Source organism: Neodiprion virginianus, chromosome 4 (genome assembly GCF_021901495.1).
Source record: "Neodiprion virginianus isolate iyNeoVirg1 chromosome 4, iyNeoVirg1.1, whole genome shotgun sequence".
NCBI classification, from domain to species: Eukaryota; Metazoa; Arthropoda; class Insecta; order Hymenoptera; family Diprionidae; genus Neodiprion; species Neodiprion virginianus.
Window position 1 is genome coordinate 22370387 of NC_060880.1, and position 27886 is coordinate 22398272.

At 36.7% G+C, this 27886-nt stretch overlaps 2 protein-coding genes across 17 annotated transcripts in view; one reads left to right on the plus strand and one right to left on the minus strand.

Moving 5' to 3' along the window:
- LOC124302635 (organic cation transporter protein-like) overlaps window positions 1-24454 on the minus strand; it is a 33956-nt gene extending 9502 nt beyond the window's left edge. For 3 of the 7 annotated variants that reach the window (XM_046758987.1, XM_046758986.1, XM_046758984.1), the window contains exons 1-11: window positions 19975-20285; window positions 11643-11954; window positions 9637-9796; window positions 7527-7785; window positions 5896-6088; window positions 4948-5053; window positions 4679-4782; window positions 3989-4203; window positions 3507-3682; window positions 764-2417; window positions 359-504 (exon numbers count right to left, since the gene is read on the minus strand). In XM_046758987.1, the coding sequence (XP_046614943.1) occupies window positions 2226-2417; window positions 3507-3682; window positions 3989-4203; window positions 4679-4782; window positions 4948-5053; window positions 5896-6088; window positions 7527-7785; window positions 9637-9796; window positions 11643-11914 (1677 nt within the window). In that variant the 5' untranslated portion in view covers window positions 11915-11954; window positions 19975-20285 and the 3' untranslated portion in view covers window positions 359-504; window positions 764-2225. Of the gene's footprint in view, window positions 1-358; window positions 505-763; window positions 2418-3506; window positions 3683-3988; window positions 4204-4678; window positions 4783-4947; window positions 5054-5895; window positions 6089-7526; window positions 7786-9636; window positions 9797-11642; window positions 11955-12628; window positions 12741-19974; window positions 20286-24299 lie in introns of those variants that run through there. The other 4 variants (XM_046758988.1, XM_046758990.1, XM_046758991.1 and 1 more) reach the window with 4 other exon arrangements.
- A 131-nt stretch (window positions 24455-24585) lies between these two features.
- LOC124302626 (histone-lysine N-methyltransferase 2C-like) overlaps window positions 24586-27886 on the plus strand; it is a 75047-nt gene continuing 71746 nt past the window's right edge. For 9 of the 10 annotated variants that reach the window (XR_006907747.1, XM_046758955.1, XM_046758959.1 and 6 more), the window contains exons 1-2: window positions 24586-24753; window positions 25615-25798. Coding sequence is in view for 9 of the 10 variants with exons in the window: in XM_046758955.1 (XP_046614911.1) it covers window positions 25648-25798 (151 nt within the window). In the remaining variant the exon portion in view is untranslated. The remainder of the gene's footprint in view (window positions 24754-25614; window positions 25799-27886) is intronic. The other variant, XM_046758956.1, reaches the window with a different exon arrangement.

The window sequence follows — 27886 nt, forward strand, 5'->3', positions numbered from 1 at the left end:
ATATTCTTGGCCAAAAGGGAGATAATTTAAAACACTTCGCCGATCCAAGCGCGATATCTGTTCGTTTATCAGGCATATTATTTTCTATACTGTTGGCCTAACTGTATGCGTGGAAGAGTGTGGCAGGTTTTTCATTGGTGGTGCTTTATTTCAGCAAGCACGCATAATTTGATAAAATTAGTTACGCACCTTTAGAGTCATTATTATGTACGAGTATCTGAAAACCTTCTCTAGTACGAACTTTTCCGAAAGCTTTGTCCTGAGTGAAATAACTGAACCTATAGTAAAAGTGAATTTGTTGTAGAAAGTAAACTGTTGCAGGCCAATTAAATTAAATATTCGCATATGTTAGTCCTACCTTGCATTTAATGTCGGCCGATGCTACGTGCAGTGTTACCCCAACACAAAAAGCTGCCGTAAGAACTTAACCCACCCTGGATCCAGATAAATTGCGCCTTCTGGATGCTGGAAGGGGAAATCGCAATCGGTGCGCCACTTACAGCCCTGCTTAAAAAATTCTGTACGATTTGATAGATCACAATTTGAATACTAAAGAACTAAAGAATATCATATGAGAATAGGATTCGTTTACAGGTTACAAATGTATTGCGAGGGTTTAATCATAAATAACTTGGTATACATATGCCCCATAAACTTATTTGATTTTTTTTATCTCTTGCAATCTCATAAAATTCTTCTAATTTTTATAATGCATTGTAATCCCTTGTAATATTTTGTAATCACTATGTATTCATCATCTTACCTTTGCAATCCTTGGAATCCTTGCAATAATTTGGAATCTCCGTGTATATTTGATTCTTTATGTTTCCTTTGTAATCCTTGAAATCCTTATAATCTTCGTTATCGCGTTTAATGTTTGTAATACCTTGTGATTCCTTGTAATCTTGCGCACTTCCGTAGTAGTCTTTACACTATCTTTGAGATTCTTAAAATCCTAGTGATATTCGTAATTACTTGTAATCTTTGAATAATCTGTGTATAATTTATCTGGTAATTTATGCCATCTCGTTTTAATCTTAGCAATCTGCTTATAATTATCTGCTTATAATACAAACTCTGCATCCACTTTTGCAATCACATTTCTTTGCAATCCCTGTGATCTCTGTAATCAAGTCGTAATCTTTGTAATCGTAATCACTGCATGCCATACTTACATACTTATTAATTCCTAAGTATATCGTGTTTCTGATTTTGATATTACACCACATTACCAGAACTTTTATGTCCTACCGAACTGTTTTAGCACGGAGCTTGGACCGAGAAATTCATCAATCTGATCATTGAAGTTGATGGTTTGTTTAATTGTTGTAAGTTCGACTTTGCCAGCCGCAGCTGTCGCAATCTCGCACCAAATTTTAAATGTGTTCGCGATTCGAGTAAAGGCATCAAACACGATCGATATTAACTGAAACTATCAGAGGCGTATAGGTATACCTACACGTTCAGGTTGCTTCAACGTCATTGTTTTCGAATAAAAATAGCATGATTCAGAAATGCAAGTTCTTCATTGTATAATTATTAGTTTTTACAGTCAATGTATATTCAAGTAAGTACAAATGTTCCGGTCTTTCACAGACGTTTTCTTAGCAATGTAAATTAAGAATTTTTGTGCGTGATAGAATTTCAATGCAGCAAATATGAATCACAGCAATTGAGTACTTGAGAAATATAAGGAGACAATTTTCTGAAACTATACGACTTGTCAGCATAACGTAACGTTTGTTAAAGGAAATAGTTGAATTATTTTTAAACCAACAAAATCTCTCGCAATCAAGCAATTAGTTCGGAAACAGTGCCTCACCAGAATAGCTGACACTGAATAATACGCATATTCGAAACTCTGCATTACTTATGGAAATCCAAAAAAATTCAGGAAATTTATTCAGAAGTTATTGAATGATTTCAAAATATATTCCATTAGTGCGTTCACCGTAAAAGGATTCCCGGAGGATAAACAAGACATACCAAATCGCTTTCCCGAGCCTCATGATGGTCAATAAAAATGGGAAAAAAAATTGTCGTATAGCCGAGCGCATAACGAAACTGTATATCAAACAGTGCGCAGAATTACAGCTATTGTTCAACGGATCTAATAATAAATATAACATCGTTCGAACGTTTAGTTTGTATTTACCTAGTATTATATTATCATTATCATTATCACTATACTTAATATACGGTGTGATCTTCCAAGGTAAGACCCATCAAACGGGCCTCGATTTCTTTTTAATACAAGGTACAGACCAAAAGTTTTGCTCTCTACAGAAGTCTTCACCTTCTTGAAGAGTCTGTGGCAAATCCTCCCCCATAGTTTCGGGTAAATGCAGCACTAGAATTGATGCTACAAGTGACACTAGCGTAAGCGTTATCATTGGTAGTTTGTCCCATATGTGTGTCTGTGGAATAAAATTATTACAGTCAAATCAACTGTGAAAAATCTGAATTTCTTAATTTTGCAATCGACGCAGCTCTTCTTAGCTTAGAACTGACCAACTTCTATATCAATCACGTAGTTAGCGAGTTATATGAATACTAAAATGATAAAAAAAAAAAAAAAATTACACTTGTTAACGTTATATGGGCTCGGAACAAATCCCAGTGGGAAGTTCTTAGGCTGGCCCCATCAAGGTCAGCCAAATTAACCACTTGTTTCTAATGAAATTGCAACTTTTTTTCATCGTTTCGTCATTTTTCAGTTTACTCCTAGGTTGACCCGTAGTGATTCTCAAGAGTGATGCTTTGTGTCACTTGGGTAGTCTATAATAGGTCGAAGTTATGTTCTGGAAATTTCAATTTTCTTTTTTTTCCAGTACAAATTTCTGAAAATTTAACTTTCGGGTATTGTTGCCAATGGGTCGGAACTTAGATTTAATTCATTCTAAGGTGAAAATGTCTCATCGAGAAGATTAGGTCAATCGAATAGTGAATATTGACCCATTGTGGCCCACTCTTGGTTCTCCCCTACACCTAACAGTAAGACAATGAAAACGATGTTTGTTTACTAAACGTTTCGGATTCTTGGCCACGTTGCATCAGAGATAAAAACGCTGTTGCCCAATCCTAATTAAAGTATCGGTCTCACTGAAAGTGCATTCTTAATTTCAAAATTAAGTAAACTTCCGACTTTGAAACTTATTATTAGCCTGAACGGAGTTTGCAGTTCAACCTGAACGTCAGATTAAATCGTTGATGTTGAAAATTATTTTAATGTGTGAGTTTTGCGGTCAATTTGCGAACAAACATGTGTTTCAAATTTTGTCTATTCTCTATCTCAAGAGCAGGTGGAATGGAAATATACAATACCTGTTTCTACTATTTCCTTGTAAGTGCAACTAATCAAATTTTCCAACAAAAAATCAGATACCTTGAATGATACCAGATTAGAAATGTACCGGATAATTTAGTCAAGAGAGAACAGTTCACAAAGTTTAACTGGATAGCTTATGGCATTTTATAATGCACCGATATCAACTCGCGTTCCTTACCATTTCGATAACGTAAGGTGCCATCGAATGTGCAATGATGCCAAAAATATGAACAAGGGCAACGCCTTGGGCACGAGCGGGTGTCGGTAATACTTCAGCTGCATATTGTAGAGCAACGTTTGCTGCCATGTTCAACAAAAACCTAGCAATCACTGCAACCACCAATGATGCAACGCCTAAAACATAAAAAAATGTATGTCAAATAAGACCGATAAGCTTCCGGTGCAATTGTAAGAGCAAGCTTTTACCTATTAAGTAATATGGAGAGTAACCAGAAATAAAAATTTAGGTGGACAATACCAGGATGAATCAGTATTTTTCTGTGAATAGTTTAATATTTTTACGATATTTGTTGTTAGAAATTTCCAGGACTAACAACAAGAACGCAATTTTATAATTGTGGTATAATCGTATTTTCGAAAGTCTTGAAATACGAAATTTAAATTGTGGTGAATAATTAACGTGACAGCCGGATACTCTACCTGTTTTTATGAATATCATTAAAAAACTGCAAACCGCTGTCAAAATTGTTGGAACGAAAGAGCAAGCACGTCTGCCCCATCGATCTAATACCAGAATAAGAAGAATCCCAGCTGGCAATTCAGTTGCGCTTGTAAGTGTAAATGACACAAACACGGATCCTGATAGCGATTTCAGGGAATAAACGTGCCCATCAAAAGCCAATGCTGTCAGTGTCCTGGAAATTATTTACTCATTGTAGTCGATCAAACGCACGTCTATAATTGATTCGAAGACCAATGTGAACCGCATTCGAAGCCAGAGTAACCTGCAGTATCCGAATGCGAGCATTTTTATGAAACAGCTACCCTCGTTTCTGCTGAGTTATATCACAATTAAAATAAAACATCATTACGCGGTTCCGAATTAAAGACGTCGTCGAGTTTAAGGTATCGTGGATCATTATTACGGACGAGATGATGAAGTGATAAGATTGTATTCTGTGTTATATGTGATTAAAGTTGTTTGTAACAAAAATATCCATTCGAAAAAAACTGTATACCCAAAAACTGTGGGTTAAAAAAATATGGAAAAAACTGCCAGACATTATTGAATATATAAATTTTAAAAAAAGTCTTGGTCAAAGATGATTCGAAACTTCTTAGAATACTCCACATACACGCCAGCCGATATCTAGTTATTCACACACTTACCAGAACAGAGTAACAAGAATCGTATGTTTCGCCAGGCGTCGTGTTTTAAATAAGTCTAGGACTGTAGCCGTTTGCTCCTCACGGTCGTCTTTCTCCTGATTGGCCTACATAAAATTGCCCAAGTTTTACAGATAAGTATGAAGAGACCAATCAATGTGGATTTTTGTGTTATGTTTACATGTATATCTATGGTACGTGCGTTTGCAGGCACTGTCATATCAACTCATCGAAACCCCTGAATTATATGGCCATTGGTCATACATACTAACCATAAATGCATCGTAAATAGCAGGATCTGGAGTCTTCTTATTGAATTGTGCGATTCTTTTCAATTTTGTTACAACTTTGTCCGACATACCAGAGGTCATGTACCACCTTTAACAACGAAACATTTATTTCGCCGAAGTAAGAACTACACATAGTTTAAATTAGTTAACAATTATACAGAATATGTTTACGTCTCTACAAAGGAGCTACTTAAACGAGAAAGCCCGTACAAGTATAAGGACGTACTGTTTTTTTTCTGCAATAACAGTCATCGGGGAACGACTGGCAAGTTTTTTATTCAAGTTAATAGTCCTTTCAAACGTTGGCTAGGAATTTCTTTGTCAAGATTTTGTGCTTTGTGTCGTTAATATCCGTCTGTTTTACTTAATTAGTCCCATGCCTCTTTCTAATACCTACTTTTTTACTTTCATAACTTGAGCCGATTTATATTATTTTGCACACTTCAAGTCCGAAGGCCACACTTATTTTAGAGGGGAGGGGGGTACTCTTTCTGACGACGAATAGATCGAATATTGGTTATTTACATCGGAGAACAGCTGCACCATTTAATAAGTAGAATTGTTAGTAATAAACTTTAATGTGTCAGTCAGAGGTCAATCGTCATCGCGAAAAAATCTGCAATGATTTAAATTAATAACAGGCGGGACTGTGACAACGGATTCATACTTGAGTATCGAATAGTCCTAATACCGGGATAATTAGAAACAACATCATGCTAATGTAGGTGTAATTAACGATCAATCTGAAGTTTAACTCCTAAAGTTATTCTGAAAGTTTACTTTTAATGATTATTAACCGCGAACTAAGACGAAAGTTCATCCCCGATATTTGAGGGATTCTCCGATATCTTGTTCATATACACGGTGGTGACGAGATTTAAGATATAAGTAAAAAAAAAAAAAATATTAGTAAATCGGTATTCTCCTTACCTGGAACTTTCTGGAAGTATCCATGGCGTGACCATGGCATTTAGAAATGGAATTGCAAGCACGTAGCATAGAATTCTCCAGTCTGCGACGAAATAGGCTATCCATGGTAAAATTGTACTTGACAGCGCAAAGTAAAATCCAAAGGCACCGTTAACCACTAGACTACGTTTATCCACTGCCACGTATTCCAGTACTAATAAGTCAAAAAACAAATCATTTTTCAGAAAGAGATGAATATTACTGAGCAGTAGTGATTATTGTATGATTCAATTGACCACGCTAGATCAGCTTGCACAAACTTTTTATTGGAAGTTAACACTGGTTTTTCCATTGCAGTTGCTCATTTATTTTCAGAAAAGAAAAAAAAAACGAAACATTATTCCAACGTATTAACAGTACAGTCGCAAAGTGCACAAGTTTTATTCTCTTTAGTTTCCAAACTTTCCCCATTTTGCTATGAACGACGTGGTGAGCATATGTGGCCCCTTATGAATGCCAGTATGACAGTTTTGTTCGAATTACCGTGCAAACTACTGTACTGAGTACAAGCTACTACTAGATACTACTTTCAATGACAAACGTAGGAATTTAATTCTAGTGCAGCTTTGCAAGCATACACAGCGTCCGTTAGTTCCAGTTTGAAAGAAATACACTGTAGTAGAAGTGCCAAAGACAGCTTAGATGTACGTGGAATGTGCTTGTGGTGGATCTGCTACAAAATATGGAGTGTTTGAATTCACAGAATACTCGTCGTACATTGATGCACGGATGCCATGCTATATTTCAATTGAATGAAGTGAAATTACTCTGGTTCCAGTTATTTTAATTTCTGGTAAAGGGAACCATGAAGATGATTTTACTTCTCCCACTGCGTCGTACGCGGCTCCTCTAGATTCGATTGCAGAGTTCCAAGAAATACATGATTTCAGTAATGCGTTCAGTGAATCGTATAAATATTTTTCGACACATGGCCGAATCTGAATCACACTTTGCAAGTTAAACAGCACCACGCAAGTGGGCCGAACGCTGAGTGAAAACTGTGTGCATTGGAATTACTTTGTTGGCCTATAGTGATGACTGTTAAATCCAACAAACAAATTCTGCAAATTGTGACAGGTAAATTGAACTTATTGATCCTACTTTCCTCCGAGATCACCATCAGCTATTTAGCTTCCATTTTGCCAACCTCTGACAGGCACAGCCGTACAGTTCAGACGAGTTACAAGCTTACTGGTTTCCCTATGTTCCACTTCAGCTGTGAGCAGAAATTTCTTCCTCTGCTCACTTCCAAGTAAATCAGAGATTTACCACTATTAATCTTTAAAGACAACCCAATTTTTGCATGAATACTATTACGTTTAGGTGATTATATGAGATCCTTGTTTGATATTTCAAGTTGCGACGGTTCAAGAAAAATCTTTCTTTCATTCATGTCAAATTCTATACACACACACACGGCAGTTATCAATATATGCCACGTTTTCCACGGAATCTGCATTCTCCAGTTCTCAGAAATACTCACCGTGCAGTACCGAATCCAAGCTCATATTGCTCGGATCGTATATTCACGTCTCAAGCAAGTTCATAAGCTTTTGAACATTGTGAAAATTAGAAAATTAATGTATAATTACCAATAATCAGCGGAATGTTGATGCAGTTGTCAAACGCTAGTCCAGCGAAAAATCTGATGACGGCGAAGCTCCAAAAGGAATTAGCATAGGCGGTGGCGACTGTAGCAAGTAGACCTACTCCATTGCAAATAACGAGAGCAGGTATTCGCCCTTTGTGGTCCGCAAGCCATCCGAAGAGTAGACCGCCAACAATCGATCCACAGAAGAATATTGATTGGGCAGTAGAGACCAAGTACGAACGATCACACACCCAGTCGAGCTGATAAAAATATTAATATCACTCCATCCAAAAGCACAACATCAAACGATGAGACAACCATCTCTGCGTGCCTTAGCTTACCTTTATAATAATAATTTTTTTTCATATTAACTCGAAACGAGGGTTGTATATATGTATATTAGGGTGGGCCGAAAAAATCGACTATTTTTTTTTTCACTTTGTACTCCGAAAACTTGGTTGGTAGAGACCTCAAAAACATTCTCTCCAATTATGAGCTCTTAATTTTAATAGGAAGGTTCTCCGCCTCGCAGTTTTCTATTTTTTTCTTATGGTGAGGAAGAAAAATACATATCTCGGTATGTACTATTTATAAAAAAAAAATGTATCATATTTTCGTAGGAAATTGAATTCTCTACAAAAAAGGTATCTTACAATTTTTTTGTATACCTCACTGTTCAGAAGATATTCACCGTCAAACTTCATATATGTATATATATATATATATTTAAAAAAATACAGCGATCTCAAATAAACCAAAATACCATATCACTGCTGAAATAAATGAACACCTTACCTCCTGCCTCACTTCACTGAAAAAATTACAAGTTGCCGGCGCTGCTTAGACGTTTTTATCACACATGTATGAAAAGTGGGGCTTTGCGTAGCAGTTTAGCGGAACGAAAGTAGCCAATTTCATCTCAGTGTTGAAAAGATAGATTCCCACATGCGTAGTCTACATATAATTGCCAACTTTCGTCCCTTGTCACACAACATACTATTCATAAAAGAAGAACGCCCACTCCGTGTCGAAAAACACCTGTGTATAGAATTAGACCGTGTCGAATGATACCGTGTCAAATATTAAAGACGAGTTGTGCAAACGTTCATTTCGAGTAATACTTGAGAAAAATAACGTCGTGTGGAATAAGGTTGGCTGCACAATGTGTGTGCGCGAAGTGGACTAATGCAAATGATAATGAGGTGAAAAAGGACCCTCTGTATTGCAGCTATCTTGAAGTGATTATAAAGTGCACATCCATTTCGAATGCCACGAGAGGATTTGTATCGAACCTTAGTTTAGTCTATAATCGCCCAAGTCTATCTGACATAACTGCGCTATCTTCGACCACACTTGTTGCTTTGCTTATATCTGATACTATAAATCTGTTTAATTTATTATTGAATTGCTCGTGAGCATATACATTGAAACAAATATTAAATGAAACCTTCACTGAGAAAAATTTTCAGTTCCGGTTGCCGCTCAGTCCTTATAACTATGTATTTTCATTTTTTACCACAATCGACCAATTTACCAGTTCTAGATACATAATGAAAATTAGTTTTGTAGCTGTTACCGGAAAGTCTAGTATCCGTTACTATTCTTTCTCATTACGATCACTCTTACTATATTTTCTTGTAACTGTTGCGAAAATTTAACGCTTGTGCAACAATAAATTGACGTTAAAGCCTTATTTAACTAAAAAAGTAGAGTAAACCAAACAAACTGATTTTGCGTTGCAATTACCAAAAAAGGATCGATAATAGCGCAAAATGGTTACGTGTACCTCGTTTTTCGTAAGTTCAACAATATTCAAATAGTTTTTTTAACCATAGCTGTTTCACTGAATTTTTCTAGTTACTATGATAAATGAAATTTTTCGCAGTGTTCGAATATCCAATTGATTGAAAATATAATTTTATAGTGATCGCGAAGCCATTCAATCATTTCTGCACCGTTTGCGGCCAAACCTTCATTTGCATTTGATCGATATGGCCATAAATAGATTAATAGATGGGTGTAACCGTTATTAAAGTAGCCAAAAATAATAGATCTTCGGCGATCGAAGAGCTTCGTAGCAGCAAGTTTTGGTATTAAAAAAAACGACTCACCTCAGCAGCCAAGCTTTTGTACGGAATCGAAGTCAAGTTGTACTCCCAAGTGGTACAACTCACTAGACTGCTGTTTTCCTTGGCACTACTGTCATTCCACCGGTGGCAAGTCTCATAGGGTGGATCTGCATTCAATAATTGTGGTATATTCTCGTTGCGTCTACAACAATGGAAAAACTCTGATACTATTTTTATAGCTACGTTTGTTACATATGTATGAGTGATCTTGTCACGTGTATACAGGTGACTTCTTTTCATCATGGGTTGATTTTAATACAACACGTGAGTTTGATTTCCATTAAACGCAATGTAACCAGTCTGGAATTATACTTCTTGAAGTTAGTAGTTCACATAAATATTACATCTCACTAAAAAGTGCTCGTAGCGAAGTGTGGGAAGAAAATTAAAAAAATTTATTCTATTCGCTTAGGAAGCGTCAACTAAATGTTGAGGCAACTGAGTGCTATTTTCTGACAGAATCTTTCTTTTGACCTAAACTAACTTTTTAGGGGGTGGCATGGTGGAAAATTGCAAATAACTTTTTTTTTTTTGAAAGACCATAGTATACATATACATACATCGTACATGTATATTTATTTGATTTTTATTTTATTGTGTTATTAAACTGCGAAATTTTAAAAGTTTCTTGGAAACACTATCAGTAACGCCATCACGTTAGAAATTACATTACGCGGCAATCTTCAATTTGACTTTAAATAAGGGTTGTGATAAGAATATGAAAACTTTTCTGCGCTACCTTCATCAACAACTCAACTACTTTGCAGTTTTTGAAAGGAGGTAGCACAGAAAGCAGAATTTGCGGCATGTGTGCATATAAAGACTTTTTGACTCGTGTGCGACACTTTACACTCGTCAAAAAAAAATCGCTATTTTACGCGAACTTGCCAGGAGGATAAGTACATAACACTCGATAGAGATACCAAAAATTTCAGGCGCAATCCCAAAATTCCCTAGGATCCAAGGAGTTTCCAAGGTAAAAAAAAACCCGATAGTAATTCAAGAAGTTGAAGGATTTTCCAGGCTAATAGACACCTTGCGAAATCAGCTTGGCTTCTTTCTGTTTGATATCGAGATTAAATTCGCTGCTCGCCTTGCCCAGAAATACACAATAAGGGGTCATCCATTAATTATGTCACACGCAAAGAGGGAGGGAGGGGGATCCCCAAGCCGGACGAGATGTGCCGGGGGGAGTGGGGGTTCATAAGCTTCGTGACGTCACATCTAATCTAAAATATTAATACAACGAAATACGGCCACAGGTGAAATAAACGCCATACAAATATGATATTTTGAAATTTAAAATTGTAAGTATTAACACTTTGCAGGACGCAAGGCTTTATGCAAAACATTCGTGTGTTGCATTTAATATTCATACACCGACAGACCGATACACCTTCATTCGATGCTAACTTTCGCTCCTTGATGGTCATTGTTTTTTAGTTCTGTTATTTATTTGTCGTTAAAAATGAACGTAATATATATTAAAATCTGTTTGATCAACAATGGCGACGATGCGCTATAGCTGGACGAAGAAAACGTTGACATTTCTGATATTCCCATTGCCATCCAAAACGATAATGAAGTAGATGCTATGTCAGTAATGAATAATGTATATGAATGGTTTGAAAGTCGATAGACACCGGATGATTAATTTTTTTCAGTGAAAGCAATATAAGAATGTACATTTTTTCACATTTATCTGAGAACGTACAAACTGCTACTTTGTGTGAAAATATTAATAAAACTTATGGTTTCAAACGGCTTCACTTTCATCGTTTAGTTACTGAATCCGTACACGAAATTGATTAACAATAAGGTAATTGAACAAATATAATATGCTGCGTATACTTTTATGTTACCTCAATACTTGTAATAGTATATTCAATCTTTTCTCGTAAGTCTTTAGAGTGAACTTTAGACTATTTCACGTTAAATTTTACATTCGTTAGAATTTTAAAGGTTAAATTATATTTTAAAAAATGTACCTTTCCTCGATTGTTAAGTTTCCCAGTCCATCAACGTGACACCAATATGTAGTAGGAACCAAAGTGATGAAAAATTGCCCAAAATAAAGCACAGAGTACGTAAAACAATATGGAATTAAAGAGATTAGCAAGAGCCACTGATAGAACCCAAAATCTCCAACGTGTGGAAGCATATCATCGAAAGATTTCAAGTCGAGCCTCAGAGGTTCAGTACTTTCAATGTCGCTCCCTTGGGTGTCACCCGGCCTTCGATTATTAGGACGACTCTTCATACTTGCTACTGGTTGCGCACCTTGCAAGTTACGCGTTTAGCTGTGAAAAAAAAAATCTCAAATTAAAAATCAACGGTAGAACAAACAATAAGTGCGAGAACAAGTGCCTGGAATTTACTCTCCCAATAGAACTGAACATGTTTCATTGATTCGTTTTATGCATGAAGGTTAAGCTCTCTGAGTTTGTACCAGTTTTCTTCCAATACGATGTACGCGGTGAAAAAATATGATGCAATTGATACGTTGCGTGATTCATCGCCTACTATGTAATTTTCAAATTCATGTCAATAACGCGTGGAGGTAACCACATCCTGAATCAAGTACACAGATATTCACTTAAAACATTTGGTCCACGCGTCAATAAACCAAACTTCGAACCGTGTATTCGATCCAATTACCCGCCTCAAAAGAGCCCCAACATGTGATGAAATTCGTTGGTAATTCTGATTACTGAATTTTATACAACTTAAAATCTAGACAGAGTAAACAAATTTTTCCCAATTTCGACGCAATTATCATTGATTTTCATTCGTAAAATGACTTTAGTACCTGTTAGTAGCCGAACATCGCAAAAATAAATAAAAATTGTTCATTCCGACAGTTCAGTTGAAATACCCCTGATGTAATCAGAAATAATTGTAACGTGGATGTACATCTGTCTCTACACTTAATATTTAATAGTTCCAATTAAGTCTATTTTATATTTTAGCGTACTTGCTCTTGATGAAAGTTACATGTTAGCTTCAATTGAAAGCTTAACGAGCTGCTGCTAGTTGATCCTGTATACAGGGTGTTGCATTTTTAAGGTTATGATGAAAATCTGAAATTCTCGATTTTATACACAAGCGTTTTCTCTGACGCATGCGCACTTTCGAGTAACTTAATTTTATGCACTGCGTCATTGCGCGTAAGTTACCTAAACCACATTTCACACGCCGTCAGTGGCATCTAATTCGGTGCTTTTCAAATCAAACTTTCGTTCCTAGGTATTGGATCTAATTCATGTGATTTCAACGCTCGCTTGGGCTCGTGCTGCATTCACACGAGTACAAGTGCAGAGGTGACGGTACGAGTCTAACGCTGCATTTCCACTCATCGGAAATCGGCCATTTTCCGCACTCGTAACACAAATGACAATACACTATTTTTGAATCGAGGCTTTTTTGAAGCCATATATTTTAATCCAAAGCTAGCAGAACAGTGTGAGCTTAGTCATCTCATTATCATTCAACAACCGCCATTGACGAGTCATGATGCATAGGCAACGAAGAATTTTTTCATACAATAAACATATAAAACAGGATTTACACCGTTGGTTAGACAGTGTATATCAAGTTACTGAAACCGTGGAATCATAGATATATTAGAAAAATACTGATACAAATCGTATACATATAACGCCAAATACACGAAATAAAGATAACCTCGTAACATCTTTAAGTATATAATCATGTGGCATTCATAATCAAGTGGCATTACCGAATGTCAATTATCCACCATTGCACCCTAATCAGATTAGCAAGTATTAAAATATTAAGGACATCAAGGCACAGATAACATAATGAATAAACATTAAAAAAAAAAACTCGTGAAGCGAGTGAGTCCGGCATGTATGATGCAGATTGTCTCGATATTGTTGAGACTTACGCAAGTAAATGTTTATAAAGATCCAAATAAATAATAACTAGGTCTATACGACCACGAGGTTTTTTACACCAACTCAACCATTGTTTGATCAAAAATTTGATCTTGGCCATCCCCGATTTGTTAAAAAAAAGTTGAAAGAAAAAATTGTCTGCTACGAATATTACCTTCGAAATACATTTTATTAATTTACCAAAATGTAATTTTATCCAAAAATATAAGGTGTTTCAAAAGTGCGAACAACAAAATAGATTCGAAATCGTCGGGGTTCAACGTACGTTTAGTTGAAACTTTATTCGAAACTTTCCAAAATTCAATTTCAGCCTTGGTAGACAAGGTATATACTGGAAAATAAATAACGAGTATGTGAGATAAATTTCAGCGATTACGACTGACTTAAATCTTTCTGCAAGCAATGTTTTAAATTTACTAACTATTATAATGTAAGGAGTTACATATACTTGGTAGTGGACCAAGTTTCGTACAAGGTCGCGCATTCCGCCATTTGTCGTCATGGCAAGTCACGCTGAGCCTACAGCGCAGTCAAAATACAACATAACCTCAATTATAACCCTGATAAACGCATAAACAAACGTGGTGGGTCATGCTACGCGTTGATTCTCATCGTTTCACGATTTTAATAAAATGTACAATTGTTCGGTTAAGAGTTGTAAGAATCGTGATGGGGCCTGCAGAGATAAAAGCATTCGCATTTCCACTACGCGCGGACCGAAGAATTGATCGCTTCTTGTGACGTCTACTGACGGAACTTTTCTATTGGTTCGTCAGAAAAGCTGTGTTGCAGCACGCCTAACTCGTTAGACTATGATAACTCACGGGCATAAAACCACTCCAGTTATACACAAAAAAAAAAAAAGGAATACTTGAAAACGAGAATTTGGAAAATAAAATTATACTTGTAGTTTTATCGGCGATACTACATGGAATAGAGTGGACCTGCGATTTTTAACAACGGCTCAAGTGTGGAATAGTTGATGGCCGAGGCAAAATTTTTGCTACAACATATAATGTACAAGATGTGCGTCCACTACAGATCTCGTTTTTCAATGAGAAGAGGATCTTTATTTATTGCCGTTCCAAACAGTATAACAACTGACAGTCAACCGCCAATCTATTGAAAAGGCATTTGTGTGAGAATTATTTTTGTTGGAATTATTTTGCTACAACACGTATATTTCACACCTTATGAACATTTCATTAATTCCAATAAAATTCAATCAGTAACAACGTAAAGAATTTGATTTGAAATAAAAAATAACGTTAAAAAAAAAAACGGTTGCATGGATGCTAAAAGGGTATAATGTCTATTTATGTGCATACATACACATATATATATATATATATATGTACATACCATCGTCAACGCCAATCTGGTTGGTTGAAATTTTTTATAACTACATGAGCAAAGAAAATTGCTATAAGCAGAACCATATCGCTGACATTCTGGAAATTACAAGACCTTTTTCCTCTTTCATATCAACGTGACAGAAGAACTTTGGAATATATGAGGTAAAAAAAAAAAAAAGAAAAGAAAATAAAAAATGAAAATTTAATAGATTTAAACTGCTTCAAATTCGTTTCCTACTTTGAACTGAACAACAAATGTCGAGAAGGTAAATTGACAGCAAACATGAAGTTGAACTTTATCCCTATATGGAATATAAATATGAATGAATAAATATCGTATAATTCATGCACCTAAAATTCAAGCGCCGTATCAATGAAACATTTGTCCTTGGTCGAGATGTCAGGTTCTTCTTTCGCAATTTGAGACGTCACGTTCTTCCACATTTTCGTCGACATGCCGTGACAGTCGAGATCTTCACGAAAACGTGTAATCTCGTAGGTACAAGATATAGATAGACATGTATAACCCATGCAATAATACTATGCTCTTACAACGTTAATCTAATACAATCAATTTACATATATACTATACGCTTATCTCTCATACGCTCGCGCGTGTCGCAGATATATATAGCTAAATGCCCCTGAAATTGTGTTATTTACGAGGTGATTCAGTACGTGGGGATCACCGGACACTCGCTAATTCGTAGGAAGAAATTAAAACTTAAATTACTGTTGACAATTTTTTCCTAAACCAACGGTTTTCGAAACCTGTAACTTTGAGGTTTTAGTAGGGATTTGTGCTACTATCTGTGAAAAAACTCACATCCTCATACCATGCAATCTCGACGGATTGCATAGACTCGAAACCTGACGTTTTTCCATTTACAGGAAATACGATTTGTCCATATTACTCGGTATAATGATGTAATTTTTTTCTCAGATAGCAGCTACTAATGCCCACTAAACCGCACTGTCACAGAGTTTCTTGAACATTATTACTCTTACAGTATAACATTACTGAGAATGTATCCGAAACACGTCACGTCACAGCTTATTGTTAGATAAGTCATGATCGTGTGGGTAAAGTAATTGCACGGTTGCTATTATCGCTGCATTGTCGAACCTGGTATTATCTGATTCGCAAATGTACGTAGAGCACGGACTTGTGGACCAAGCTATCCCTTGCGGGGGTGAAGCGAAAGCTAAAATAGAAAAGGAATCAATCCTCGGCCATCTCGAGGAGCGATACGTATGTACAGGGAATTCCTGGTTAACGGACAACCTCCGAGCCACGTACCACCATCAGCGCCGACAAAGTTACAAAATAAAAAGTTTCATTATACTCAATACTCGATCGGAGTCGTATTTTCCGTGATAAATCAAGTGTAAGATTAAAATGGGACACCCGGTATATCAGTGGTATCGGACAAATGCTGGGACGAAAACTTGCGCACGTGTTGGCGCCGGTAAATACCGTACCACAAATGTCCGTCATAGTTCCTCTCGTACCCCCCTAAGATTCATACCCCTCGTCGATAACAATCGTTTGCGATCCGTTCATAAGTCCGTTGTTTGCGCTATATTCAAAGTGTCTAAGAATGAATGCTATTAACTTTGGTTAATTCAGCATTATTCATCCATGATTTCCTGACTACATTATTTTTTGGGATTTTGAAACATTTGGTGAAGTTCTATCACCGCAGTAACTCTATTTGTCAGTAACAATCACTGAACTTTATAGTCGGGGAGCTGAGGGACCAAATATGCAACAGGTTTATAAATACTGATATTTTAATCTTGTTGTTAGGTTAGATATCAGTTTGCAGTCAGCCAGTTTTGGCTCCAGACTTGTAAAAAAAAACATGTATGTCGCAACTGTTTTATAAAATCTTAAAATTAGTCTGTGAACAGTAAGACAACTAAAAAACTATGTAGACATGGTCAGTCTGCAAAATATTGGAACAGTACGCGTCAACAGCACGCTAAACTCATCAAAAAATTAAGTTGGTGCAAGTGATTTATAAACTTTACAATTTTGCGTACAAGTAGTTTGTAGTATTCAAAACAAGAACAACATAGTCAGTCCGGATTTTTATGGACAAACGCTGTCGGCGGTAATTAGAAGAGCGCTCCGCACGCTTGAATTATATAACGGCTAACGCTATTGACCGCAAAATGGTTTTATGTAATTGAGAAAAAAAAAACAATTTAGACAAACCCCATTTTTCTCCCGTTACTCGATTTAAGTATGTTTCGTGTTAAAAAAATTATAGATAATATTCCGTATTATAACCATTTATTTTATTATTAAATATAATCAGCTCACACCAAAAAGCGCGCTATGTAAATTAACTTTCTATTGACTGCCGACGGCGTTTGTTCCAAAAGAATTCGGAATGACTATATTTTTATTGTTAGACTGTAGTGATCTAACAACGAACGTCGCTACTGAGGAAGGATAAGATTTTATTGTTCTATCAGTTAGGCAATGCTCGATTCTGAAGAATAGGGTATAATTTCGAGTTTCGACAGAATATATTATATATTTATATGTATAGGTATAGTCATAGGCAGTATAGATCGTAGACGGAGTTATCAGAGTTACAATAGAGGTTCACAATTAGAGTCTACACGCATATAGATAAACCTTGATCAAATAATACGCATTAAAGTACCGACAAATTGGGGGAAAAATAGTGTTACGCAATTTTAGAATCACTGGCGACATTATTCAAGTATTAAAAACGACAATTTTTTTCTCTATCAGTATCTATTGAGACATGGTTTACAAAATGAGAGAGGAACATTTCTTTCCATTTCACGGATTTAGAGATGTAGGAATTTTATACTGTGCTATTTATTACTATACCAGATTTTTTTCCATGCAATGTTCACGGAAAATAAACAATGTCATGTAAAACAAGATCTTTAGAAGCGACCAAAGGTTTGAAGTTCCAAATGATTTAACTTGTTACATATTCTGTTAGAATAATCGAGTGCAGGGAAGAATCATCATCGCTGATACACTAGAAGCTGACCTGAGGAAAGTCATTTTACAGCGCAGATAATTTTTTCCAATTATTCAGTCGGAAGTTGGAATTTCCTATGAGGCTGAAGTTAATAACGTTAACGTAACGAAACGTCAGGATAAAATTCATTATTGCGCAATTTTAGAATGACTTAAGGAGTTGGCTTTGTAAAATATGAGTATATTTTATTCATTGTGTTTTACTAAATTTCAGACATTCCTAAAGATGGAAAGTAACGATTTTTTCTAAGCAAGCATCGTTACAGTATTTACAGTACCGTTAGTAAATTCACCTCATAATGTCTTAGCTGTAACCTGGTACTAAACTGTAACGCGTTTTCCTCGTAATAGCATCGTCGATAGTTCTGTCGCGATAACTCAAGAATAACTTGCAATATCACCTATATTTTTTTGTTTTTTTTTTTAGTCTACAAAATTAAGGAGTTAGGTGGGTTTCAAAATTTCAAAAAATCGATTTTTTTTTTTTTTTTGCTCATCTTATAATTGAATATGTTGAGAATATTCCTTTAAAATTTTAAAACGATCCGAGTCATATTATAAGAGATATAGCCTTTGGATGTTTCACTCATCAGGCTATAACCGAGCGTGACGCAGGTATATGGAGGCAGGTATATCGAGGCAGCTGCTTAGCTATTGTTCGTTTATTTTTGTGATGCAACTACTAGGCTTAGGCTTAGGCTAGACGTACAATTTTTATGTTGATAAAATACATGAGTGCGTCATAACTGTTACCGAATCAATTTTGTTGTCTGCTGCAAATCAAGAAAAAAAATTAACGTGTGATGAAAATAATGTTGAAGATACGACAGATGTTACCGTGTCAGGTGATGGCACGTGGAAAAAACGTGGGTTTGCATCATTATACGGTGTAAGTACGATTATTTACATGTTATTTGAATGTAGATCTTCAATCGCGTTTTTCTCGAAACTACATTTTTGAAATCGGTAATCACGATTTCTCGAAAACTTATGAACCGATCTCTTTCAAATTTTGCACACTTCTTCAAAATAACATTACCTCGTGCTTGAACGAAGGAATTTTTTTTTTCTATTCCAAGTAATTTTTCAAGGCCATGAAGGGTGCAAATTTTACTCAAAATAAGGGTTTTTTGCTTTCAACGCCGCCAAAAATGTAATTTTTGTTTTTTTTTTTCCTTCGTCCAAGCACGAGTTTTAAACATCTACTAACAGAAAATTTTTGGTTTTTGCATTTCAGATGAATCTGTCATGAGTTATCCTGACTACGCCGAGAGAACTTTTCTTTGAGGGGTCATAGCAGACGACGTGTCCACGCCTTAATTTTCAATATTTTTCAATGAAAATTTCACAAACTACTTATAAAATATGTATCTTTTATGTGTTAAATTGATGGAATGAAATATTCTGTTGATTAAATAAAAAAAAATTCATAAAAATGTACCTATTTTGAGCTTTTGAAACCCACCTAACCCCTTAAGACAACCAAATTTTCTATAAACTTGACCGAATTCCGCGGACAAAAATTAATTATATACGGCCGTTTAACAACAAACAATCGCCTTGTTCATTTGGTTTTTGTTTACTTTTGGCTGCTACTGTTCTAATTTTGAATCTTTTATACAAAGTCTAGGTTCAGTTTGTCAACGAGATCTCACGACGAAAATTATACAAAGACAAACAAAAAATTCGAAATCCGTTCACACGAAATCGCGGCAACAACAGAGCAGTGGACGAACCACGCGGTTGTCTTAAACCCTCAATATTTCCTTTAATTATATATATTAACACATTACAAAATGACGTATGTTTAATCGCTCGTTCGCAAATTCCATTCCAACTTTATCGCGTTTTCGCCTGTTCAGCACCGCGTCCTGTTACGATCTCACGAAAAAATGACCCAGTTAACCAGTACGAAATAAAGCACGAATATAAAGGCTCCCCACACCGCCCGTTTGTAAAGACTCCAGGTGGGACGGGTCAGCGTGTACGCACTATAACGAACTCATTTTCAACTCACAACTCGAATTCGCTCGAAGTAAATCCTTGCTCGAAATGGTAATTTGGGTTAAATAAATGTTACGTCCGCATCACACTGAACTCGCAATTTAATCCGTTCACAATGTCAAGTAGAATCATGAGCGGCGTCACGTGTGTCGGCTGTAACACGAGTCACCAGCCACGACTCGTAACGCAAAGATCTCGACTCCGCAACGCGGAACAAGTGAGACTGCCAGCTGCTGGCGCCGGCATGTCGAAATAACGGTCGAAGGGGTGGGGGGTGAATTCGACGGAGATAATGTTATCCCAAATCCAGCAACAATGAAAGAGAAACACTGAACTGCGCACGCACGTCAATTTCTATCAATGCCACGGTTGTCGGATCGCAATGACGAGTCTGTCACGTTGTCACGCAATGCTATAATAGAATCATGTGCCAGAGACGCTGAATTTTTTTCTGCTTGACTATCGGACTCGCTCGCCCTCCTCTAGGTTCCCATCCCAAGCCGGTCGGTGAACGAGGAATTAATGGTGACATGTTATTTTTAAATTTCGGAATTTTTCGAACTCCGGAGTGTTGCACTCCTGGGATTCGACCCGATCCGACACAACTGACTCAAGACAGCATGTGTCGTTTGCTGTGCAGGGTCGAATTGTATAATTTCACATCTCAACTTTCCCACCGCCCAGGCATTTTGATCGGATGACTAGACTTTGCAAACTAATCGGAATGCTTGGATGGTGAAATTACGTAATCGACACCGAGTTTAAATGGATGCTAGCAGACGACGTAGTCGAAATACGTGTTCCCTATTTAAAATCACCAAGTACTCAAGAAATTTCGATTTTTTTTTGTACCTCTTCTAGTTTTCGAGATATTCATTCGCCTGGGACGATTAGAAACCACCACCCTGTTATTGTAATTATTTGTTATCTATGTAAATATATATCAATTTTTCGATCAATGTAAATTGATTCCGGCTTTTCGGAAGCGTGAAAAAATTTGAAAAAACATCAAGTGTTGCGTTTTGTATGAGCTGTCGGATAGCGTTATGAAGAGATTTCGAGAAACGAAACGTAACGAGAAAATAATTATTTTCAGTGAGGCTGCTGACTGTAAACGACAGTCAGCCATTACAGACAATCATTATAGTGCAATCGAAATTTATGGTTACGCCGTTATGCTGGTTTTTGTTACAAAAAAATTTCTTGGGCCCTCGATATAATGAAATTCATGAGTTACATCGAATCCAAAAAACTGGCAACAGTTATTTATGCGCGAATTATATACTCTCCATTTCCAAGCTGCACATTATTATTATATTACTGAAAAACTCATTAATAAAGCTATCTGCGCGTTCATAACGTGTCATCGTTGTATAAACTAGTTTTAAAACCTTCGCTCGGGGTCGGATGCCTAGTGCAACTGGTTTTTGGGCTCGTACGCTTGCATACTCGTTGTCAGTGTTTTACCAGATGACATAGTTCTAGGAGAGAGTGGGGCACGATGGACTTCCCAAAGAATTCTGGTATTTGCTTCACAGTATACAGAATGAACACTGTCTTTGAGCATGTGACGCGAACCGAATCTGCCCGTAAGATTTTTTCTATATAATACTACAAATCACGATTACAAATGCATGTAAGTATAACGTATTGTGATTTTATGACAATAAATTTCGTCAAAAAATACCACAGAACAATCAGCTAAGTGCTGACAGATTTGAAACACGACGCACAGCAATTTTAGCTCGACGTTAGAACGACGATTTTAGAACGACGTTATTGTCATGTATTTCTATGTACACAATGCCAACTATTCACCAATTGCAATTTGTTGATCCTGGTCGTTCGGTTTTTTTCCGATTCAAAATGTTATCTGAAGCATGCATATTGGTTTGATAGTAAAAAATATGACGTTTTCAATAATCAAACTTGTAAACTTGAAAATTAGTCCGGAAGGTCAAAAGTCATCAGGTCAAGGACCTGGACAGCCAGAACTACGGAGCGCTTGTCCTGGAGGTCCAGATCCATCAGGTGGAGGACCTTGGCAGCTAGAATACGAAACATTAGTCCTACAAGTAAAAAGTCACCAGGTTAAGGACCTGGACAGCCAAAACTACGGAGCGCTTGTCCTGGAGGTCGAGATTCACCAGGAAGCGGACCCGTAGCGCAGAATTCAGGAGGTAGAAAACCCGGTACTCGAAATCTGTGGAGCGCGATTCTCATACGTCCTGTCTACTGCGCGGTTGTTTCCAGACTGACGAATTCGGCTAGCTGATTTTGGTCGTGACGATTACTATAGATCGATGACGTCAAGGGAGAACAAATTTTGAGTGACGTCAATTTCTAAACATCCGAGCATCCGACATCCAAACTTTGGTTTCGAACTTTAATAATATGTATGATGTATGATGTATGATATGATATGATTATTATAGCGCATAAGACATGGTTATTTATTCTTTTGAGTCAGTGTTAAGATTCGTAAATATGGTCAAACCTTTGGCTTCGGCTTCGGCCAAAAACTGACCGTTGCGCTTAGGTCTGTCCACAGACCGTGGGTTGGACACTGCAAATATGTGATGTCTGAAACGCAGCATGTGTATTTCCTTCTAGATCGATGACCTAAAGAAGGAAAAGAGGCGTGGCGGGGGGGGGATCGCGAAAGTACGAGTAGATTTATGTATCCCGAATGGTATCCCTAACCTAATTGATTATTTCAACCAAAGAAGAGATCTCCAGAGTAATAAGAAAAACTGGAAAAGTAAACCTAACCTTTGGAAATTCGAGGAAAGTTTTGTTAAGAACACAGTACTTTAGCACATATCTTCGAGCAAAAGAGAATAGCTAACAAAGAAAAAGGAAAAAAAGGAAAAGAAGGCCTGCTTACCTGAATAGGATATAGTGACTCGGTGGTGTACATGATTTGGTTATTTCTTAAGAAAACTTCAATGCGTTACATTTCTCTACTATTAAATTAACAGTTAGAAACGTTTTGTTTATTTGTAAAATTTATTGTTAGATTTAAAAACTATTTTTTAATATAGGTAGAGAACGCGAGTAGTTATTTGATGAATCGAAAATATCTATTAATTTGTGCAATCCTCTTTCATTTTATAACATTTATATCAATCTCGATTTAGGGCATTGATGGATATTACCGCGCACAAGCGGCAATTGGGCTCCATATAGTTGACCCCTCATTTACCTCTGTTGGATCATAAATTTTCGAAAAATCTCCCTCACATACCTCTTTCTCTCTGATTCCTACGCTACATTTTCTGTATACGCGGAGCTACTTCCAGTAGTATATGCTCCAAGAAATACACCTAAGAAATTTTCCCGGTTTTGAACTTTCTATTTTTGTATTTGTCGATATTGGTTATTATGTTCTTTCTTTGTATATGTGGGATTCCACGCCAACTCAGTGAACGGTTGACCATGATATCTTGCAATTTCACTAAGGATTGTTTTTCCGTTACTACAACCACTACAACTGAAAAGCTTCTAAGAATTTTTTCAAATTTTTTTCAGTCACTCGGCTACCCTATCATTTTTCAAACCCGTCTCAAAAATACCCAAATTGATTTTTATGAAACATGAAAAAAAACATTTGGTTTCCGAAATGATACATTTCCACGTAAGATTCAAAGTAGAACCTTTTCTGGGCAGTATAAAGCATAGACATATAAGAATAGACCTCGTGAGCGGGCTGAGAGGGCGATAGCGCGGTAGAAAGAGAAAGTTGCATATAGGCCCTCCTCTATCCTTGTCTAATCGCGCATGCGGGGAACACGCGAGTTGTGTATGCCAGTATACTAAACTGCGTGAGAATGCTGAGTGCGCATGCGCGCGATTAGACAAGGATAAAGGATGGGCCCCAATAGGCCCACATGCAGCTTTCTCTCTATCCCGCTATCGCATTCACCAACGGGCTGCTACCTCCGAGCTCGCGCGGTCTATTCTTATATGTCTGTGGTATAAAGTAGCGGCAGCAGCAGGAATTCACTGAAAGTTACTAGCACTTCCGGCACAAGTTTTTGCTGCTCGAAGTTCATTCATGCGAACTCAAGACGTTCTATGAGCAGCGCTGCTGCTGCTGCGTCAAATAACTAGACAGATTTTAGTAATATCTGGTAAGTTACTAAACTGCTGCTACTTTTTGCTGCCTATAATATCCCACGTTTAAGGTGCGTTCGGATATTAGCCCTTACTGCCGTCAACAATCTTTTATCTCTTGCGCTGCCGAATTCGTGAGTAACTCTGCCTCTGTCCTAGGGAGTGTTGAGCGCTGCCAGCTAATTTCTGAACGCACCCTTATACAAGATACTCTCAGCTTACCTTTATGTTTTCCCCGTGCGGCAGCTGTTCCTACTTTTTCAATCGTGCAACAGAGAAAGACAGTCCTGCTATTGCTTTCTCTTTCTAATTACGGTTTAAGCTCGGTGCATACACCGCGTAGTCTATCTCTATGAGTCCATGGGTGATCCATGGTCACATCACTGCATCACGTTCCCGTCCATCTTGCAATTCGAAAATGCCACCTATGGGATTCTGAACGTAGTCACACACGATACTGACGTAAGCTAGTCTCTTCTTTTTCCGGCCGGTTTTCAGTCTCCGTGACTCCAGCGGTTTGTCTGTTGCATACTCTTCCGTTCGATTAGATTGTGACATTTTTTCTGTTATTACAAGATGTTTACCTGGTTAAGCTGTGCTAATTCCGACGAAGAATCAAGAAATCCAATCCCTGAAACTGTGATGAAACGATTAACGCTGCAACAGTAATAAGAAGGTACGCCTTTAATTGTTCAAAGTGTATAGGGTGTGTTTATAGCCTACAAACCCTGACAGAGCAATGGCGTTTCCACCGTTCTTAAAGCTTTGCAAACAGACCCCATTTCCTAATTGTAAATATATCCAGTCACTCTTTTTTGCTCACTAGGCTCTTGAATATATTAAAGAGAACAGCTATAAAGTCAAGTATAATGCTTTGAGATATTTTTTACATGTTAATACCAAAGAGATCTGATCGATGATATATCTAGATTCGTACACTTCGAAGTGGGGCCAGCGCCGACACCGAGCCGCGCGAATGGCACGCCATCCTCTCGTAGTTGAACAGAAAATATGTTGTGCTCTTGCCGCGCGCAATATATCGCCCAAATATCGCACAAACACTTCATTGCTGCTGAAAATTGTAATGTCCACTCCAAATCTTACCAGCTATTCTGAGTAACCAGTGTCTGATTCAATCACAACCAGTTTATAAGCGCATGTTTTATCGTCGTGCAAATGCTGACACATTAATTTGTAAGAGATTTTAAATTGTTTATGCACTGAGTACGCTTCGATCCCTGTATGTGTCAAAACAGAACGTTGATTGTTTGTAATTACACAAGCGATTCACATTTTCTGTAAGACAAGTAACTTTGCACTTTGGATACGTGTATTGGAAAACAGTAACTCAAAGATACGACCAGTATTTGAGAACATTTGTTGCGCCGTCAATTTAGGATTTGAAATTCCCAGTGTAAGAATTTTGGGAGATCTCATAACTTTGAATAATTTCAGTCACTTGGTAATATAATTTGACTCCGTAGTACCTGAGTAATAATGTAATAACACAAAATGTATTCTACAATTCTGTTTGAAGTGCAGGTAGAAAGAGTCCAGTCCTGGTTGAGTCATGGATGACGAAGAACGCTTGGAGGGAGAGGAGGAAATGGATCTTGACGAGGCGACGGATGGAGATGACGATGACGAGGATAGTGGAGGAATCCCTATTTCCCCTGCAAGTTCTGATCAACTGCTTGGCCCAGTTTCAACACCTGGCAATCGTTAGTATTAAAAACTAAGAATGGTAACTCAACAAGCTTAGCTATCTCTCTGACAATTCAACCGCATGGCTAATGGTCTTAAATATTTATCTTCTAATAGTGGAAATCTGTATTTCAAACCGACGATTTGGATTTCAAACGAATAATGTTGCACATGTGATTAACCTCTTGGCTTACGATTTAAATTCCATTGGTGTGTGCCCATAATCAACAGCAAAGACGGTTACACGTAGAAATAACACAGTTTTCACTTGTGGCTTTCATGTTTGGCCCGATCGACCTACCACGTATCTTACGATATTATAAGGGTGGAAGTTAATCTTCTCTGTAGGAGTTTCAACTGCATGTGTCTTTTTCATTAACGCACCCAATGAGCAAGTTAGACAGTCCCTAACTTCCGTTCTACATATTTGGATTTTTTTTATTAAGACTGTGCTGCACATTGAATAAAGGGTGGAATTATCCTGGCATTTTCTATTTTGACCCTGAAATTTTCACAATTATAATTTCTCTTCATGACCTTTACCAGTTTTATCTATTGTTCTGTTATTTAGAACTTCCAATTATTTTCTGATTTTATAGACCTAAATATGCTACAAAAGTTAACTTTTCCAGTAATCTTCCAAGTCTCTAGTTGGTAACGCTAACATAACAAAACTTGTGAAAAACATATTTGCTAAAAAATTCACAGGCAAAAAATTTTATAATAGTATCATGTTATTATTTTAAAAAATTGCCCATGATTGTATTCGTTACAAAAAGAAAACAAATTAACTATCAGCCATCGCGTATCCTGAGCATGAAATTCATTATTGATAAGGCAAATTCTATTTTTGATAATACATTCGATAATTACAGAAAGTACCCAAAATACTACCGTCACATAACTCATAAATAGCTTATAGTGTGAAAAAGGTAAATCGTTTTTGGAAAATAACATTTTCAATCCTCATCTAATATTTTTTTTTTCATAACATAATATATTCCGTACGTTGTGCTACTAGTTCTGTGTATAACTTCACTCAAGTATTATTATGCTCTAAAGACAAGAACCTATGGTTGAAATAAGGAATTGCAATATAACCTGAAATATTCTTGTTGAATGCTTATTCCTTACATAGTAAACCAATTTTAAAGTATCCTTGAACATCGGCCTTAGATCTTTAAGTGCAGTTGTCTGTGCATAGCAACCCATTTTGCCTATCTGAATATGAATGAATTTAAAATGTATTTACTATTGCATATTAAAAAAGCAATTTGTAATCAACAATGGCAGCTGTTTTCCAGTTGTATATTTTCAACGTAGCTGAAACTAGCAACTACGATTAGCATCCACACTTGCTTGAAATAAGACAGTCAAGCTTAGTGATCAAAATTTTGTCCAGTTTCATGGAAAGTTAATACTTTCAGGGAATCTTAGCTGCTAAATTTAACTTCTAGCTTCAGTTTCATGTTTTTCTGCATTCCTCATTCCAATTTTTGATGAAGTTGATACTTGTCCGTGCCACTTGCAAGCAATTCAGCTTGCATGTGTTTCAGTATCTACTATGGTAATTCAAATAGTACTACACCTTGTTCAAACTTTAATGATGCAGATCAAATATAAGAAAAATTATCTTAACTTAGTAGATAAATTTTGCAAAATAAAGCCAAAGGTGCTCACTATGATAGTCTTTTACTATTAATACTGCAAACAAAACGGCTAATTGAAATCCCATAATTTTGAATATCCATTCAAAGGCTTTTTACTCATCATATTAAGATGGTTTTTCAGCTTAGTGTTTCTAGTTTACTTAGCAGAGCCTCGTATCTGTAGATATATATTTTCAATAACAAAGAAAAACGCTAAATGCCTGTTAATTCAACATGGTTGAAGTTAGTAACATTAATTTTGATATAAAAATCATTGTTTTATAATTCAAAATGATCTCTTCCAAAATCTAAGTATACTTGTCATGATCTACTCAATTGAGGACTATTACACGATTAAAGTTACGGTGAACATTATGAACTCCGATCTCGGTTAATTCGATTATCTCCCTATTAGAACTATGTGAACTGTTCAACTGTTTGATTGTACAAAATGAC